The following is a 20,130-nucleotide window of genomic DNA, read 5'->3' as shown; positions in this document are numbered from 1 at the left end:
TGGAAAGATTGCAAGGAAAAAGAGATCGCAGTCAACAACGAATAACATTCGTAAAGTCTACGTGTCACTTGTTGAATTTCACCCCATTTCAATTCTTACAAAGCGTTAAAGACCGGTTTTTGTGGAGGTTCTTACAAAGCGTTAAAGACCGGTTTTTGTGGAGGTCGAAGGTCGCCAATGTCCCGAAAGGATAAGGTACGAGAAAAAAGAAGAAGAAGAAGAAGAGTATTTTCATATAAAATACCACAATTAGCACGTGCAAAGCTATCAAAAAAATGTTTATGATAAATTTTAATTTCCTTTTCCGCCAGTCACATGTGTATACCAAATTTTTCTTTAACAAAATTTGTCAAGGTAGTTATGTAAAATTTAGTTTTGTTCCTGTAAAGTAGTTTTTCTTGATTTTTTGATCGTCTTGTTGCATTTTTGTAAACATCAGCGGTATCTCTAAAGCTAAAAAAATTTATAAATAATTTTTGTTGGATCATATTTGTTCAGCGCAAACTCACACCTCGCCGCTGTCATTTCACGGTAAAAATTCTAATTTTTAACTTAAAAAATTAAATAAATTTTTGCGAGAAACAAAAATAGGGATTACATTTTAAAAAAAGCGGCTTTTTAAATAGTTGCTAGAAAAATATAAAAAAAATGAATATCATTTAAGTAGATTAAAATTATTTTCATCTTATTAACACAAACAAATTTTGTTTGCAATAACTGACATGAAGTGTACACAGAACGTAGAAATTCTAAATAAAAATTGTTGGTTCAATGAATAGGCAGGATTTTGAAAGGACTTCATATGCTTCTTCAGTATAAATCTGTACGATTTTCAAACCAAATTTTACCTAAAATGTTGAAATTGTAAAAAATTTGGCGAAAAAAAATTAAAAAAGCTGTTAAACATTCAAACTAAAATGTCTCAACCAAGTCTGGCAATAATATTTTTAATGTTGCCACTATTTGTGAGCCTGTCTTCAGCGGTTTCTCGAAGTCTCTACAACAGACTGAAATGGGAGAAAACTGCTCTCTGTTCCAACTCCAGCGACAAAATTCTGATTTCCGGCACGAACAAACTGCCAACGGAACTGATTAATGCGAAAGATTATGTCAAAAGATGCAGTTTGAACTGCCAAACTTCCATTAAGAAATGTTTGGCATTCCAGGTAACTGTGATTAACTCGAGTAACACATATCTATCTGATGTGTTATGCCATATTTTTTATGAAATGCCCAACGGTCTGTTTGCCACTCTTCAAGATACTGACTGCTTTCTATATCTGGCTGCTAGTAAATATAGAAATTAATAAGATTAAAATAAAAAAAAAAAATTAATTTTAATTTTTGAAGATCCCGGCTATAATGAAATTGTCTCTTGGGGACTGAACGACCTTCAGAAACCGAAATCCAGTTACTGCGTGAAAAATGTTACCAAGGGCATACTCTTATATAAATTGAACCTGCAGAAAAACTATTTCAAGTATGATTATAAATGGTTTAATATCTCCACCGACCTGGAAGACGCCTCGAGCTTGAAAAATTACCTACAAGTAGGTGATTTATTTTCTAACGCTGGTGCTCTTATAGCTCGAAAAATTGCCTAACTTATTAAATTTTTCAATTTTTTGACCGCTAAATAATAATAATAATAATAATAATAATGATAATGGTTTTTATTCTCTTAGAGCACTTCAAAAGGAACTGTAGTCGCGGGTAGAACGTGTGACGAACCGAGACTGAACCTAGATTCAATTATTCCTTATCTGCAAAGTATAAACCTAGATGTCACGAATCTTCAAACTTATGGAAAGTGGCTGTTCATGTGGCAACAGGGTGCCTATGAGAAAGCTATCTCAGTAGTGGATAACACAAACAATATTCTGATAAGACATTTTGTCATTTGTAACCTAGGCAAGTCGTGTGTGTGTGTGTGCGTGCGTGTGCTTGTGTGTGTTTATGTGTGTGTGTGTGTATGTGGGTGTGTGTCGGTGTCTGTATGTGCTGTATGTGTTAGTTTATGCAAGTTTGTGTGGTTTTCTTGTCTTCAAGTTTTCGTTGACAAAATTTACACCATGTGATTAGTAAGAGTTAGGAGGAATGTTTCTATACTCTTAATAGTTTGCCAACACTGGCTATATTTTTATTAACAACATTAATTTAATTAAAATTTAGCTAGATATCTTTTCACAAATTAATTTTCCATTTCTATATTTTTTTTATATATATACAGCCACAAACAAATCGGATTGGACTGGAGTTAGGATAATGATGATAAACTAACCGGAAGTATGCAGCATCCGGAATTTATGACGTCATTATAGCGATGAAATACGTCACGATATATATTTAAGATATGGTAGAAAAGTATATTTTAGTAATATTTTGACATTTTTCAAACTCTTATGACCGTTCGGATTGATGATGCATTTGAATCACTGTACTGGTTGCAACGTGTGACCGGTATGGCGTTGGGTACGATGGTGAAGATGATGACGACGATGAAGATAACAACAGAGAAGATGATGATTGTGAGGATGGTGAAGACTGTGGTAATGGTGATGATGAAAATGATGATGGTGATGATAGCACTTATACATATTTGAGGCATATGTTTATTAGAATGTACATATATATATACATATATATATATATATATATATATATGTATATATATATATAGCATATATTAATATATATGTATAAAGAATGTATATTTATACACTCACAGACACACACACACATACACACACACACATACATGACAAAAGACAATCGTTAGTCAAAGTGTACATTGAACTGTATGTTACGAATGGCAATCAAAGGACTGCACTAGCTTATGTTACTTCTATCATTAGTGGTACTTTTATTATTATTATTATTATATTATTGTTATTATAATTGCTTATTTTTAATTAAAAAGCTTTCGAGGTAAAATCAATTCTGCCTCTTCTAGAATAAAACAACAGCGATTCTGCCACTAAGAATGACCCCATTATGCTTACTTGACAAGAGAAAAAAAAGGGGTTAACGACCCATTAATAATATTAATAACATTAACAACAATAACAACAACAACAATAATAGTAATAATAAATATGCATTAGTAACTAGGCGACTCATAAATGAATGTATGAACGAACGAACGAACGAATGAACGAACAACAAAATGAATGAATAATTTGTTGATAAGTCAATAATTTGACAATAAAAAAATGTTGATAATAAAAATTATTATTTTTTATCTTCTCCTTTTTCTTATTATTATTATTATTATGCCGTTTAAAATGAAAGCGTTGATCTTCTAAGAAGCACAATTGAAAAAAATTTCGATGAATATTATTCATACAAACCTCCAAAATAGATAGATATCGCGATGCATTCGTGATTCAGATTAATATTTCTTATAGTTATCCACCTATTTGGCACCTTTTCATCATCTCCCGGAATGCGATACACCAAACTAATCTGGAAGAATATGTCTATATGTTCGCGCTCTGATGATAAAACTTTGATTTTCAACAAAACTGAGCTTACTAAGCCACAATTTGACGTTAAGAAATACTTGAAATGGTGTGCAGTAGGGTGCCAAAAATCGTTCGCTGAATCTTGTAATGCCTTTCAAGTTAACTGGATAAAATCAGTAAGAGATAGCCAGGACACTAATGATGATATCATATACGATGTGATATGCTATCATGTCAAAGATATACCTGAGAATATCTATGTAATCTATGATGATACATGCTACCTTTACTTTATCGAAAGTTAGTCAATAAAATTTTTGGCTTTTACACACTCTGTGTATAAGCTCACATTCAATCAAACTTACACAACAAACACTCCCACATACACACACACGTACACACAGATACACCACACAAACAAACAAACACTCACTCACACACACAAACACAAACAAGCACACACAAACAAACAAACAAAAACATATGGAAAACAAATTTTCAGACCCTGTATACATAGAAATATTAGCATGGGGAAATGACGATTTATATGAATACCCAAACGCTAAAAAACAATCGTCCAACATTTTGACAATGAATCACTTGTGTGGGTCTAGTATCAATAGAGGTGTCAACTTGTACAAACTAGATATGACGTCACCCTCGCTGTATGACTATCGAAACTTCGATTATTATCACTTATCGAGTTGGGCCATGGGGATAAAACAATATCTAGAGGTTTGTATATTTTTTTTACGACTGCAAATTTATTATTTTTGTTGTTTATGATTATATTGGGGTATGTATGATTTAATGATTATATTGTTTATGTTATTGTTTCATATGTAATATGTGTGGAGTGCTTCTTACGTGCTTAAGATATATATAACAACTTCTGCGGTTGTCAGAGTCAGATTTTGAAAAAATAATAAAAAATATTAAAATTTAACAACAAAAAAAATGGAAAAATAAAACCAAAACTAAACAAAGGAAACGCCTATTGGCACGGTGGTTCTCGGTCAAACATGTGACGAACCATACACAAACCTCTTCACGGTGGAGGCCTTCTTGAAAAGTGTTAACCTAGATGTGGCTCAGTTGCAGTTTAGAGGAAAATGGCTGTTTGTCTGACAGCAGGGTGCCTATGGAAAGACAATTACCATTGTTGATAACTCGAAGATTCTTCTGGAGAAGCGGTTTGTGATTTATAATCCAGGTCGGTGTAGATTTTTTTTTGGGGGGGGATTAGTAGGATGGGTTAGTATGAGGGATTTGTGCGATAGATTAGTTTTATGGATTAGTATGATGAATTGTTATGATGAATTATTAGGATGAATTATTAGAATGAATTATTATGATGAATCATTAGGATGAGTTATTAGGATGAATTATTAAGATGAATCATTATGATGAATTAATATGATGAATTATTATGATGGATTATTATGATGGATTGGTATGATGGATTATTATGAAGTTTTGTGATTTTGATTAAGGTTTCATTTTTGTAATTTAATAAAAAAATGTACATTCATTCACTCATTCGTTCACTCACTCACTCACTCACTCACTCACTCACTCACTCACTCATTTATTCATTCATTCATTCATTCATTCATTCATTCATTGCGTACATACATACCTGCAAACAAATGATTATCAGCCGACAACAAATCTGATTGGATGGCTTTGAAGATAAAGATGATCGACTAAATGAAGCCAACGTGGCAATGATTTGACTTTTCAAATTTTTCAAAATTTTTGTAACTATTTCAACAATATTTCGTGCTGATGATGACAACTTAATTATCAATTTTTTTTTCTTTTTTCTTGTAAACCAAAGGACAACAATTCATGCTACGTCTTAACGTTAATTGGATTTGTGATCATGAAACCATTGTAACAAAAATTTACACCTTTTCAAACTATTTAACTGCTTTAAATTGAATAAATTGAACTAACAGTCAAAGTCAACACCTTTTTTTATATATTTAAAACATCTAAACTTAACAAATTTGCTAAAAATTAAATTTGGCAAATTTTTTCACAAAACCTAAAGCAAATCGAGACAGGCAAAAACAATAAACTAACAAAGGAACAATGGGATTAATTAGCGAAGGAATGCCTAATGCAGCGTACGTATAATTATTGTACATTTTTCATCTTACTTTGTTCAAAATTGAGACAATGAGACTAATTAAATACTACAAGAGAAGCAAAAATTACTTATTGTAAAACAGAAATATTCATTTGTAACCAAGCAACCATCAAAAGAATCCTTCTTTATCACATCATCGACAACTACATTAATTCCAAAAATGCATCACACACGTTCATATCCTCAAAGATTTTCACAAAATTTTTAATATCTTGAAACATTTTCAAATTTTAGTTAATAATAATAATGTCAAAATGTGATTCTGAACTGAATTAGCTTTGAAGTTTTCTAAATTTTACCACCAAAAAAAACCCGTAAAGATATGAAGTAAACCCGTAGCAATCAACTTTTATGCAAAAAAAATTATCGAAAAAAATGAATTTGTGTTATATACTGACAATTTTAACATTTTTACAAATTTTTAGCCGAATTTTGACACTACTATCACCAACATTAACGGTAACAAACAGGCAATACAGTAGAATGCAATGGCTAGGTGAATCTCTCTGTTCAAATTCGACCAAAAAAATGTTGGCTCTCACAAAAATCGGAGTCTCTATAGAAATGATTGAAAAAATGAGATTAGTGAAAAAATGCGCCTTCCAATGCCAAAAGTTTATAGATTCGTGTTTCGCGTTTCAAATAAATTTGTTGGATTCCGCCAGTGTGGTTGATGAGTTTGATTTCGTCTGCTATCACTTCAGTGACATTCCAGATAGTATCTTCACGAATCTTCAAGACAACTGCTCTCTATACATCAGTGGAAGTAGAGTTTTTAAAATTTCACATTTATAATAGACATAAATATTAACTTTTAATCTATAATAAATCAAAATAATCACAAAAGATAACATCCACATAATTTTTTTACAATCCAAGAACCAATATACATGAGCGTTTCTTCCTGGGGTATGAATGATGCGGACAGGGATTCATACGACTCGAACAAGATAGAGGTGCTGGGCGGGGGTAAATATGAACCCCCTCACGGCAGCCGCGGGGTCTTCATCTTCAAACTCAACACGCTGAGCCACACTTTGTACGATTTTGATTATTTCGGTTATTACAATGTTAATAACTCAGCTGAAGCTACAAGATTCAGGGATGTTCTTACGGTGAGATGTATATTGATTGTTGTTTAATGTTTTAATAGTAACAGCGTAAAAAATTATTATTTATTTTTCAAATTTAAATTAAATTAAAGAAAAGCGTTAGCTGCTAAAAAGCTTTTCGTATATTTAATTCGCTAAGGCATTTCAAGTTTAATTACAGTTCGGAATTGGAATACACCCATCAACTATTGAACTTTCGAATTTTCCTTGAGAGAGTATTCAGTTTTGGATTGTTAAGATCAAATTTTGTTTAAAAAATTCATTATGGTCTCATGTTTTTTCAAAAATTCTATATAGACAAGTAAATAAATAAATTCATTTCGTATCGTATCAATGTCATAAGCATCACAGCCACCGCGTTACAGAAAAAAACATTTCGTTTCATTTCGTTTCGTATCGAATCACTGTCAGTCCAACCGTCATATTCCTCACATCATATAGAACATCCCAAGTGGGACTATAATAGTGGGACGAACCGGAGACGAACCTTATAACGGGATAGCACCTATAATGTCCTACTTAAGAACTGTTAATTTGGATGTCTCTAGTCTGCTCTTTAGAGGAAAATGGATTTTTTTATGGCAGCAAGGTGGTTATGAAAAATCTCTCTCCTTTATTAGCAATGTGAATGTTACTATGAAAAAACTGTTTGTGGTCTGTAACGTAGGTTGGTTGGTCGGTTGGTCATTGCTATTCGTTTTTTCAACTTTAAAGTTGTTCATATTTTTTGAAATGTCATAAAAAAAATCTAATTTATCGTTTAATTGTGAAATTTTGACTGGTAAATTGTCTTTTTTAAATTAAATTAACTTATTTCATTTTGTAAAACAAAAAATTTATTAGTTATAAAAAATTAGCAACTTTTCAACAAACTTCATCACCACATTTCACCCCATTTCATACATTTTAGCAAATAAAATTTGGCAACTTTTTCAAAAATTTTCTCACCAGGTAGTGACAGGCTAGATTGGACGGGCATTAGGATGCAGACCATAAACTGAATGGCGATACAAATTCTTGACCGGGGAAACTTTTATCTAATACATTATCTAATACATCTAATTCTTTAAATTACTTTTCTAAACATGCCTCGAAGTTTAAACTCGGATTTTTCTAGCACATTTTTAAAAAATTATTTTAAATCTTAGAAACCGCGGGCTAAGTAAGGAATGGTAGAGTGTGTTTGATGTAGCCGTGAAATCCCCAGTCTATCAGATTCAATGTATGTAACGCGTAGAATCACATTTACTTTCGACAAGAATAACTATTTTATTTTTTAATTAAAATTAATTAATAGTAGTAAATTTTATAGGTTATTTGCTTCAAATAAACAAAACCAACACGCCATTTTTGGAATACATTATATTTTTTTTAAATTAACACAACCAACAATACCAAAAAAGTTTAAATTAAGCTAGCCAAAACTGAATATAAAATTAAGAAATTCAAAATATCTGTTAAAATAGGCACAAAATTTTGTACTTTTCATACCTAGGTCTTATACAAATACCTTTCAAAATACCCAATAATCACCACATAAGCAAATACAAAAATGCCTCTAATGTCTTAATGTCTTTTTGGTATTTTTCCATGTGTTGTATTTGAGAGCTGTATTTTTTACTATGATGTTTGTTGATTTTTATTTAATATTATTATTTTTTTTTGTTATTATTATTATTATTCTTACTACTATAAAAATCATAAGAACCAATGCCAAATAACAAATAATTTTAAGTTAATTCACGCTACACGCACACACACCGACTCACACACACATACACACATTCACACACACAAACAAACACACACACACAAACAAACAAACAAACAAGCAAACAGACACACACATACATACATACATACAGACATACATACATACAGACTTACATACAAACATACAAACACATACATGTATGCGAAAAACGGCCAAGTCATGAAACCAAAAGCACAAAAAAAGGATGACTAATCATCTATCTCTATTTGATATACAGAAATTAAAAACGCGATTCTGTATTATTTGTTTGTCTGTATGTGTATGTATGTGTGTGTGCGTGTGTGTGTGCGCGCGCTCATAAAGCAATATAAATGATATTAATGTAAAAAAGGCATTTTTATTCATAGATGAAAAAAATATGTCTTTGTGTGACTGTGTATGTGTGTGTGTGGTGTGTGTGGTGTATGTATGCGTGTGTGTGTGTGGGGAGGTGTGTGTGTGTGGGGAGGTGTGTGTGTGTGTGTGTTTGTAAATATATTACAAATAACTCAACGAAATGTGATTTAATACCCAAATCATGGAAGCATTATACATAAATATGTGTGTATGTATGTTTGTATCTGTGTGTGTGTGTGTTTGTGTATGTGTGTGATACGAAAATTAGCATTTAGATCATAAAGGCAATGTATTTTTCACAATTAAATTGAAAAAGGATGGATTATAGAAGGAAGTTCTCGAAAAATATGGAAAAAAAAATTTCAGCTGGTAAAATTGACAATTAAGACTCTTCGAACTGATTTTGTGTTTATTTTTTTCCAAATATATTTTTTTGTCTTCTTAAGTTATCTAGATTTAAAATAAGTTATCCTGATCATGATCATGATCATCGTCGTCATCGTAACCATCATCATCATCATCATTACTACTACTATTGCTACATTTTTATTACGTTATCATTAAGGCTATCACTGCTTATTATGATCATAATAATAATTATTATTATTATTTATTGTTATTATTATTATTATTTATTGTTATTATTATTATTAAAACGTAGCATCATTATCAGGCGGAGGAGTGTTCCAAGATTCATCGAGAAATTTATCCAGACGAACGAATTGTCGAAAATTCCCATTACTAATTTTAGTGTCAGCGTTGGGAAACTCTCCTTTTTTGGTTACATTGTTGTTGTTGCTGCTGTTATTGATGTTGCTGTTGTTGTTGTTGTTGTTGATGTTGCTGTTGTTGTTGTTGTTGATGTTGCTGTTGTTGTTGTTGTTGATGTTGTTGTTGAAAAGCGCGTCATAATCGGCATCGATTGAGACGTTAGACAGTTTTTTGACGCTGTTGTTGGTGTTTAGATTATTAACGATGAAGTTGTTGTTGTTTTTATTGTTGTTATTGATGCTGTTGTTGTTGTTGTATTTTGTGTTGATGTTTTTAACAGAATGTAAATCGAAATCGTTGTAGGTTAGGTCAATTTCGAAGAGTTTATCATTTGAACTATTAATACTGGTCGCATTCTTTTTGTTGCTGTAACTGTAGTTGTTGTTGCTGTAGTTGGTGTTGTTGTTGTTGTTGCTGTTGCTGTTGTTGTTGTTGAAGTCATTATTTGAATGAACGTTGGAGGGCTTTTTGGCACTAGACAATCCATTTATTTCGTCAAGTTTGGCGTCATTGGGCGTTGGGCTGTTGAGAGAATCCAACTGAAACTGACTCGACAATTTGTTGCCATCCTTTTCCGATCCAATAGTGAATAAGTTTTTATTTTGGATGCCGGGGCTGACTTTTGTGAGATGTGGCTGGTTGGAGTTATTCGCCTTTCCATTCCTCATTCCGTTTTTTGTTTCGTCGTTGGGGTGGTTTTCAATGGCGATAGCCTCGTTTAAAATGTCGGAATGGTTACTGTTTGACGGAGTTGCTGCTGTCTTAGAAACGTGCGAGAACCAGTTTTCAGAATCGTTCAATTTTAGCTTGCAGTTATCCTGGACTTTCCCTTTCGAGAATCTGACCGGCTGTTTGTTTTTCGATTCATCTACTTGCCATAGAATTGACTGGTTCCTTTTCTGGTAGTGGGCGATTTCTGGCGAACTCTTAAAAATTGGAGATCGGTTCTTGAAATCGTAGTTCTTGAATTCTTGCTGACGTTGTTTCTGCTGTTGAGATGTCTTTGACGGGTCTTCATTTAGAAGCCACGTTAGGGAGCCCACAAACTCGCGTGACGGACTGTCGGAATGAATTTTAACCAATTCTTCTATATTCAAGTGTTTAAATTAATAAAAGCCATCAACGTTGACAAATTACAAAATAAATTAGAAAAAAAACTTTTTATAAGATCAAAATTTCAACTGACCACTGTTTAGTTCCTCTCTTAACGTTATTCTTTGCCGCACTCACACTTGCACTCATCTGATCAAGCCCATCAAAGACGACCAAGTCGGTGGCCCCAGGGCTCACCCCACCCGACAACGAAACGCTCCTTCTGTGACTTACACCACCATCATCGTCTTTATTTTCATCGTGTCTGAACCAGTTGTTCGGGTTTCCGTCGTGCAGACGTTCCTTGGCCACACGACAGTCACCACGACGAGATTTGGGTTTCCTCTGACATGGCGGAAGTGGGTCAGGAACTTCCGGTCCGTGTTTGTACCAAACGTGTTGGTTGCGAGATTCCAACTTCTTCTGGATGTTCTTTGCGTCTGGGCTGACCAGCCCCTTGCCACCTCGAAAATTTTTTGAATGTTTAAATTTGAAAGTTGCATTTCTATAAAAAAAACTGGAACTTTTAAAGTCATAATATTCAAAATTTTCATCATTAATATTTTTCTAACAATTATCACCATCACCAACCATTCCACCATACATCTCAGCTACTTACTCATTGGTCTGATTGGTTTTGAGCCATCCGCGCCAACACCTCCATCTTCAAAATGTCCCTCACCAATGAACCAAGCGGCACTGGCCGGTCTGACAACTGCAATACACCCTTTTTGTTGGCCCTCTCTCAAAACTCCATCCGGAAATCCGGAAAGTTGTTTCCTACGGGAAGATGTCAACTGCGTTGTGGTAGTTTTGGCGTTTGTGCTGTCTTCTCGAAACCAATCACTCTCCGACCTGAGTTTGAGAGCGTTCTGTCTGTATTCGTCGTTGTTGTAGGCGATTCTGGAGCGCGGTGTGTCTGCAGTCGTGAAGAAATTAAACACTCCAGGTCCGCCGTTCGAAGACATGGTCAGATGATGGACAGACGGATCGATAAATGGATAAATGAGTGAATGATAGATAAAAATGAATAGAATAATAAACTTATAGTTAAATGGATGGATGAGCAGACGGTTGAGTGACTAGTTTGATGGACAGATTCTCGAATGGACGAATATGCGAGGAATCCGTTCAAGTTAGCTCTGCTTATACTGAGCAGTTTGACGATTTGATAATCAAAATTCACGCACGTTATCCTCCTACTAAGTTTTATCTGCCAAATTTATGAAATAGTTAAATATTTTCATATAAAAAATTGAGAAAAATTCAATGCAGATTATATATTTTATAAACGAATAAACACCTGATCAAATATGTGCTCACATGTGCCTGTATGTGTAAGTTGCATGTTTATTTATAATTTCAAATTTTCTCATAATTCTGTCTATGTGTGTTTTTGTATGTATAGTATACAAAATATTTGCGGTATTCCAGTGCGTATAATACAAAACAATACAATAAAATTTGAAGTATTTTCTATCCGAAAATACTTTGAAAAGTTAGGCCAAGAGCAAACAAAGATATGTAATATACTGCATACATTTTTACAAGTTTGTATGCATGTATGTATTGTATGTGCGTGTGTGTATGCGTGTATGAGTACGTGTGTATGTACGTATGCACATCTTTTGTATATACGTTCATGTATTTATTTGCTAGCATCTAAACAGTAGCTCTAGCAAAATGTATGCTAGTTGGATGGTTGCATATGTATCTGCTTGGTATGTGCTTGTATTTGTGTGTGTATGTGTGCGTGTGGGTATGTGTGTGCGTGCGCGTGTGTGTGTCTGTGTGTTTCCACACGGATGCGCCTAATTTATTTGAACGTGTTAAGCATGTTGAATGTTGATAAGGTGATTTATTTGAGGACCACACAAGACAGCAAATTGATGGAATATGTTTAGATAGATTGGATGGATGGATGAATGAGTAGATAAATGAACCATGAATGAATGAATGAATGAATGAATGAATGAATGAATGAATGAATGAATGAACGAACGAACGAACGAACGAATGAACGAACGAACGAATGAATGAATGCCAAAAAATGAACGAACAAATAAAAATGCATTCTTAGAAGGTAAAATTTATCAGCGTTAGCCCTTTCAAGGCAACTAATATAATGTAATTTTAAGTGTCTTAGACGGGCTTGATGCAATTTCAAATTAACTTTAAGCGCGCACTGCTGGCACGAATGGACATGAAGTTTTCCACTCTTATCTAAATGACTTTCTAGAAAAGTTCAAACGTTTTAAAAATCCAGTCAATTAAATGAATGTTGCAGTAACAAGGATGGTTAAAGGGTTAAGACGCCTGTTCTTGCTGCTGCAACGACTAGGTTTGAATGCAAAAAGAGCCAGCAAACAAAATGAAAATAAATCCTAATCACTAACACTCGTTTCTAACTTAACACTGCTTAGGTCAACGTTAAGAAAATGAAAGACGTGCTTGCATCCTATGTAATAAACTGGGAGAAACATGGAGATGGAGAGAATGAGGGGTAAGAGAGAGAAAGAGGAGAAAAAAGAGAAAGGGCACATGTGAAGAAAATTAAATAGGCACTTACAAATCAAAAACATTTTCAAACAATTTTTTTTTTCAAAAAAAAAAAAATAAAATTTACATCCAAAGTCCAATGGAAAGAAATTTTAGTTGACGATGTAAGTTGATGTTAAACTATTGAAAAATATTTTGTCAGTAATAAGTGAAGTGGAATCATTTTGCGATCAGTTTGTGGTATCCATATTTGTGTTGTTGTTTAATTAGAAGACAAATTTATTCATCTATAATTTAGTTGGTTAGTTAGTTCGTTGGTTATTTGTTCGTTCGTTCGTTCATTCATTCATTCGTTCTTTCGTTCGTTCGTTCGCGTTCGTTCATTCATTCATTCATAACCAGTTAAATTGTATTGAGATTCAGAAACAGACAGATTATTATTTATAACAAGAGAGGATATTTGCAATTGCCTCATCCTCATACGTTTCAATCTCTAGAATATTTATATTATGAGGAAGATAGAGAAAGAGAGAGAGAGGGGGGGGGGGGAAAGAGAGAGAAAGAGAGAGAGAGAAAGAGAGAGAGGAAGAGATAACTAAAATATGAACAAACAAACATACATACACACATACATACCTACGTATCTATCTAGCATAACAATGGAAGGACAACGATGTTATGTTATTTATCTTGTAATGAGATCATCCCATATTGTTTGTAATAATAGTCACTCATATACAACCCATGTGTGTATGTATTTGTTGTCTTAGTGCCCATAAGTATATCTCTTGTATATGTGTTTGTATGTGTTTGTTTGTGTGTGCGTTTGTTTGTGTGTGTGTATGTGTGTGTGTATGTGTGCGCGCGTTTAGGTAAGCATGTATGTGTGTTTGTTGTATGCCTGTGAGTATATTGTCTATGTTTGTTTAAGGGTTCACAGGGTTTGTTAACAATACTCAAGTATTGTGTGGCAAATACCCGTACCAGTACCGGCTTCATCATCGCACACGCACGCACACAAACACACCACACACACACACAGGCACGCACACACGCACATACACACACACACACACACACACACACACACATGTTAACAATAGCAACAAGAAGAGAAAGGATGATGACGTCAAAAATTGAAATAAACATCTTGCTAATTGGAAATGTATTAAAATAATCCGAACAAGGTCGACGATGAAGATGATGACGATGAAGATGATGACGATGATGACGATGATGATGATAACAAAGAACATGATGATGATTACGAATAATAATATGATTAGGAGGACAGCAGTCACCAAGATGAGCGCGCACACACACGCACGCACAAACACACATACAAAAAACACACCACACACCAACATACAAACACATACAAAAAAAACATACAATAACTTGTTAAACAAAACAGAAAAAAGAAGAAAATACAAAGAATACATAAAAAGAAGAGTGAATGACGCATCTAATGCACCTTCAATATATGGGCGTTTCGAAACATAAGTCTGCAGAACAACAACATGCACGTGTGTGTGTTTACTTATGTATGTGTATGTGTATAGATATGTGTGTGTTTGAATGTATGTGTGTGAATGTATGTGTGTGAATGTATGTGTGTATCTATGTGTATGCATGTGTGTGTGTCTGTGTGTATAGTGTATGTGTGTGCGCGCGTTTATCCATATCGCAAGCCAGGCTAGCAACTGTAAAACAGTATTGTTTTGTGGCATGATGATTACGTATCTATACTTTTTTTTATGTATTTCGGTTATTATTATTGCTATTATTATTATTTCTTATTATTCTTCTTCTTATTATTATTATAAATTTATATAGAGCTCTATGTCGCCAACAACACATACTAACAACTGGTCGTACTCTCTCTAGATAGAGAGAAGATAAAACATTACAGAAATCATATCAGAGCTAGACAATTGTTGTAAAGCAGATGGTGCATATTAAGTAGCAACAGATTGTACACACACACACACACACACACACACACACACACACACACACACACACACACACACACACACACACACATACAAACAAACACACTTATAAACAAACATACACACACATGCAAACATACATACAAACACACACACATACAAACACACACACATACAAACACATACACATACATACATAATGAGTACTTTGCAATGCTAATGTAACCTGATACGTAATGCAAAACGGTAAAGAGGAAATCATTACATTATATTTTTTACCGTAACCATGCTGATGATGATGAAAAAGACGATGATGATGATGATGATGATGATAAGGGTAATTTACTTATTCACTCGTTCGTTCGCTCATTCATCCATCCATCCATCCATTTATTCAATTTTGATAAATTCATACGGAATCTGTGTGTACGTATGTGTGTGTGCATGTGCATGTGCGTGTTTGTGTGCGTGTGTGTGTATTTACGTATTCGTGTATCAGTTCAGTAACAGTACCACCCATCACGTGTACACAAAGTTTTAGGTTTCATCGTGGCGAGAGATATTTTCAACTCTTGTTTTCAGAATAAATAAACATCTGATGATGTTATGTTTTGGTTTTGTTATTATAATCATTATTATTATTATTATAATTATTATTTTAATAATTATTATTATTTTAGTAACTGTAGTACTATAAGTGATAGTAATAGTAGCAGTAGTTTTTTGATTTATCGGTTGTAGAGTAGTTAAAGTTTTATTAATATTTTAATCACCGTTATATTATTCATCGAACATTCCTTTATTGGTTCATTCATTCATTTATTAATTCAGTTATCAATTCATTCATTCATTCATTCATTCATTCATTCATTTATTCACTCACTCACTCACCTCACTCACTCACTCACCTCACTCACTCACTCACTCACTCACTCACTCACTCACTCACTCACCTCACTCACTCACCTCACTCACTCACTCACTCACTCACTCACTCACTCACTCACTCACTCACTCATCCATCCATCCATCCATCCATCCATTCATTCATTCATTCATTCATTCATTCATTCCTTTTCTTCGTTCATTCATTCATTTATTTAAAGCCATTAAACATTCGTCATATCCTATCATAGCACACGAGTCAGCGTCACAATTTCAACCATAAAAATAGCACAATACTGAACGAAAATAAATCAATAAATATTATTATTACTATTATTATTTGTTATTATTTATTTATTTTTTAGTTGTTACAAACAATGTTGTTTTAATGTTTGTTGGTCTGGTTATTATGAATGTTCTTATAATAAAAATAATAATAATAATAATAATAATAATAATAGTAATAATAATAACAAATTAATAATAAAATAATTAATTAAATCACAGACAAAATACTCACCAGATTAGATTACAAAAAAATCTCTATAATCAATTAATTACTTAACTAATTAACTAGGTAATTTATTTATTCTCTATTTATTTATTTATCTATCTATCTATCTATTTATTAATTATTAATCATTTAATTTATTTTATTTTATAATTAAACGAAACAATGTTTATCGCACGGCGAGCTCAGTGCGCAACTCTTAAATGAAGAAATATCATAAGCACTTCACTTTATACGTATATGCGTGTGTGGGTGTTTGTGTGTGTGTGTTTGTGTCTGTGTGTGGTGTGTGTGTATGTATGTATGTGTGTGTGTACATACTTCTGAATAAGTGAATAAGTTCATGAAATCTTCAACGAACTGATGTAGCCATTCACATTTTAAGATTAATAATAAGCATTTACACAATTTTACTAGCAAAAAATTTTTAACAAATAATTAAATTAAAAAAATATATAACATTATTTTTAACAAATAACTAAATTTAAAAAAAAATAAAGTTGACATAACATTAAAACCGCAATAAAATCCAAAATTTTGAATTTCTTTCCCAGAATAATTTCTAAATAATTTCACCAAAATCGATGGAGAACTAAAAAGGAGAAGCGTCCATTACATCTGGCCCAAAATGGTGTTTGGTGTGTGTGCGTGTGTATATGCGTGTGTGTATGCGTGTGTGTGTGTGTGTGTGTGTGTATGCGTACGTACGTGTGTGATTATCAGAAAAATCTCGTTCATCATTTGGATTAAAACATACACACAGACTCACACACAAACGTATAATCGATTTGGAATATTTAAAAATTTCAAAGTTTGCTGGTACATTTACTAGAAATATCTATCGATGAATTTTGTTATTTATTGTTTTTGTACATATGTTTTGGCTTTTATTCAAGAAATGATGTCTCAGATCTTTATAAAAATGTTTTTGTGATGAAAAACACAAACACAAACATCTTTCATTCACTACAACTACTATATAAGCAAATACTTAATGAGATATACACGAATTCACCAAATCATTTAAAAGTTTTTAACATTAAAATCCCAAGTTTCATTTGTTTCGTTCCTCATGAAATCCAGTCGTTCAATATGACGTCACAGAAAGATGTTGACGTCATATTTCGATGAAAATTATCCATCTAAAGTTAGATTCTATTATAAAGAATTAAAACTCTTTATATGTTATGAAATACATATAGTAATAATATTTAACAATTTTTATAAATAAAAATGGCATATCGGTGATAGTATAGTATCGAAATGTGATATTTAGTTAGCGTTTATTTTAGATATAAAATGTATATTTATTGTCTTTGGTCCCAAATATAATCAACGAATAAATAAGGCTTCCTTTCTTTTTCCTCGTGTAGTCGATCGTAATCGCAAAGATGGTTAGTAAATTGTGCTAAAATTCATTTTTAGTTAATAAATTTTTATTAAAAGATATTTTTATGCATTTATAAGTGTTTACTTTTTACTTCGGCCTGTTGTTCTCGCTTATTTTTTACTAATCGCTCCGGTTGATTGCAAAATGGCCGCCGCAATGCTTTCCAACTGGTTTCGTTCGGCTCGGCATTATATTTATGTCTAATAGTTATAAATGCATTTTCTAACAGTATTAAACTTTTAATCTGTGTATAAATAATTGGTAAACTTAATTTCAAATATTCATTTCTTTAAAATAAACAGACCAAAAAACGACGAAATAACGGACGTTCAAAGAAAGGCCGTGGCCACGTCAACCCAGTGAGGTGCACGAACTGCGCCAGGTGCGTTCCTAAAGATAAAGCCATCAAGAAGTTTGTCATCAGAAACATCGTCGAAGCTGCTGCCGTACGAGATTTGACTGAGGCCTCTGTTTACCAAAGTTGGTCTTTTTGATGGAGTTGATTAAATTAATTTTTCTTTTTAATTTCTTTTATAAAGTGACATCATTTTTATTATAATTTGTGTCACCTTGGTTAAATGTTAATAGCTAAATTTGATGAGTAGCCTAGTTTGTGTTATAATTGCTGAAACTAGACTGTATAAAATGAAAAATATTCTCATAATAATTAAATAAAATTTGCTTATTCAGCTTATGTACTTCCCAAACTGTATGCCAAGCTACATTACTGTGTCAGCTGCGCAATTCACAGCAAGGTTGTTCGTAATAGGTCAAGGGAAGCCAGGAAAGATCGTACCCCACCACCAAGATTCAGGCCTGGTGCCAAAGTTCAATAGGTCAAATATTTTTCAATGATAATTTATCAATAGTTAGATGATCTGTTAAATTTTTAATAATTTGTATTGATAAGACTTTAATTTGATTTCTTAAATACTTGTCAATGATGGTTTATTGATTTTTTTGCAGGATGACAATGGAGACAGATGATTATTGAAACAAACTATTGATCTATGTCTTTATTATAATAATAAAAAATCTCAAAAACGATTTTTGTATTTTGTTTCATTTTAAAATGTAAATAGATATATGGATCTGAGGTCTTTGTTGTATTGAAGGCTGATGTGCAGGTAAGATTTGAGGGCTGCCAAATAGAGTTATGGATTTTTTTCCGCGTGCACCGTCGGTCACCAAAATGCGTTGTATTGGCTGTGCTTTTTTATAGGAATGTTCATAACTGCTAAGTTTCATGGGCAACACCGATTTTTTTTGAAGAAATGTGATAATTAACCATTTATTAACATTCTGTCAAAATATTTTTGAAATTAGAGTATAATGAAATTTTTTATGGATTTTTTCCGCGTGCCCCGTCGGTCACCAAAATGCGTTGTATTGGCTGTGCTTTTTTATAAAATGTTCATAACTGCTAAGTTTCATGGGCAACACCGATTTTTTTTGAAGAAATGTGATAATTAACCATTTATTAACATTCTGTCAAAATATTTTTGAAATTAGAGTATAATGAAATTTTTTATGGATTTTTTTCCGCGTGCCCCGTCGGTCACGAAAATGCATTGTATTGGCTGTGTTTTTTTATAAAAATGTTCATAACTGCTAAGTTTCATGAGCAACACCGATTTTTTTGAAGAAATGTAATAATTAACCATCTATTAACATTCTGTAAAAATATTTTTGAAATTAGATTATAATGAAATTTTTTATGGATTTTTTCCGCTTGCACCTCGCAGTCACGAAATTCAAAATGCGTTGTTTGAGTTGTATTGGTAGTTTTTTCATCAGAATGTTCGTAACTGCTAGCAACAACGACAATTTTTGAAGAAATGTGATAAATAACCATTTATTTAACATTCTGTACAAATATTTTTGTAATTACAATATGTTAAATTTTTTTTTGATTTTTTCCCATGATCAAAAATCCATTGGTTGTCTGTGTTTTTGGAATAGAATGGTCATAACTATTAAGTTTCCTGCTTGATTATTATTATTATATTATATATGATATTATATATATAATATATTATTATTAATAATTTTTTAAGAAATGTAATAAATAATCATATATTAACATTCTGTAATATTATTTTTGAAACTGTAATTCAAGTGAATTTTTTTAATTTTTTTTCACCCATGCCACCAATTAGTAAAAATAATAAGATTAAAAAATAGTT

General features: G+C 32.5%; 3 protein-coding genes across 3 annotated transcripts in view; 2 read left to right on the top strand and 1 right to left on the bottom strand.

Moving 5' to 3' along the window:
- Positions 1-3,445: 3,445 nt before the first annotated feature.
- Positions 3,446-7,732, top strand: HELRODRAFT_183850 (hypothetical protein; the record flags this gene model as incomplete). The annotated part of the gene is made up of 7 exons (XM_009013864.1): positions 3,446-3,764; positions 3,967-4,199; positions 4,452-4,582; positions 6,090-6,385; positions 6,499-6,734; positions 7,173-7,398; positions 7,683-7,732. 7 exons carry the CDS (start codon positions 3,446-3,448, stop codon positions 7,730-7,732), a joined length of 1,491 nt encoding a protein of 496 aa, XP_009012112.1.
- A 346-nt stretch (positions 7,733-8,078) lies between these two features.
- HELRODRAFT_194997 (hypothetical protein) lies at positions 8,079-11,672 on the bottom strand (the record flags this gene model as incomplete). Its single annotated transcript, XM_009013863.1, has 3 exons — positions 8,079-10,671; positions 10,799-11,168; positions 11,324-11,672. The coding sequence occupies 3 exons, from the start codon at positions 11,670-11,672 to the stop codon at positions 9,492-9,494; spliced, it is 1,899 nt and encodes a 632-aa protein (XP_009012111.1). The 3' UTR covers positions 8,079-9,491.
- A 6,217-nt stretch (positions 11,673-17,889) lies between these two features.
- HELRODRAFT_208517 (hypothetical protein) overlaps positions 17,890-20,130 on the top strand; it is a 4,859-nt gene continuing 2,618 nt past the window's right edge. The window contains exons 1-4 of the mRNA XM_009013867.1: positions 17,890-17,948; positions 18,247-18,424; positions 18,635-18,780; positions 18,911-19,101. Of these exons, the coding sequence (XP_009012115.1) occupies positions 17,946-17,948; positions 18,247-18,424; positions 18,635-18,780 (327 nt within the window). The 5' untranslated portion in view covers positions 17,890-17,945 and the 3' untranslated portion in view covers positions 18,911-19,101. The remainder of the gene's footprint in view (positions 17,949-18,246; positions 18,425-18,634; positions 18,781-18,910; positions 19,102-20,130) is intronic.

The sequence above is a fragment of the Helobdella robusta genome (genome assembly GCF_000326865.2).
Source record: "Helobdella robusta unplaced genomic scaffold HELROscaffold_121, whole genome shotgun sequence".
NCBI lineage: Eukaryota > Metazoa > Annelida > Clitellata > Rhynchobdellida > Glossiphoniidae > Helobdella > Helobdella robusta.
Note: the sequence above shows the minus strand (reverse complement) of the source record. Positions and strands in the feature narration are given on the sequence as shown.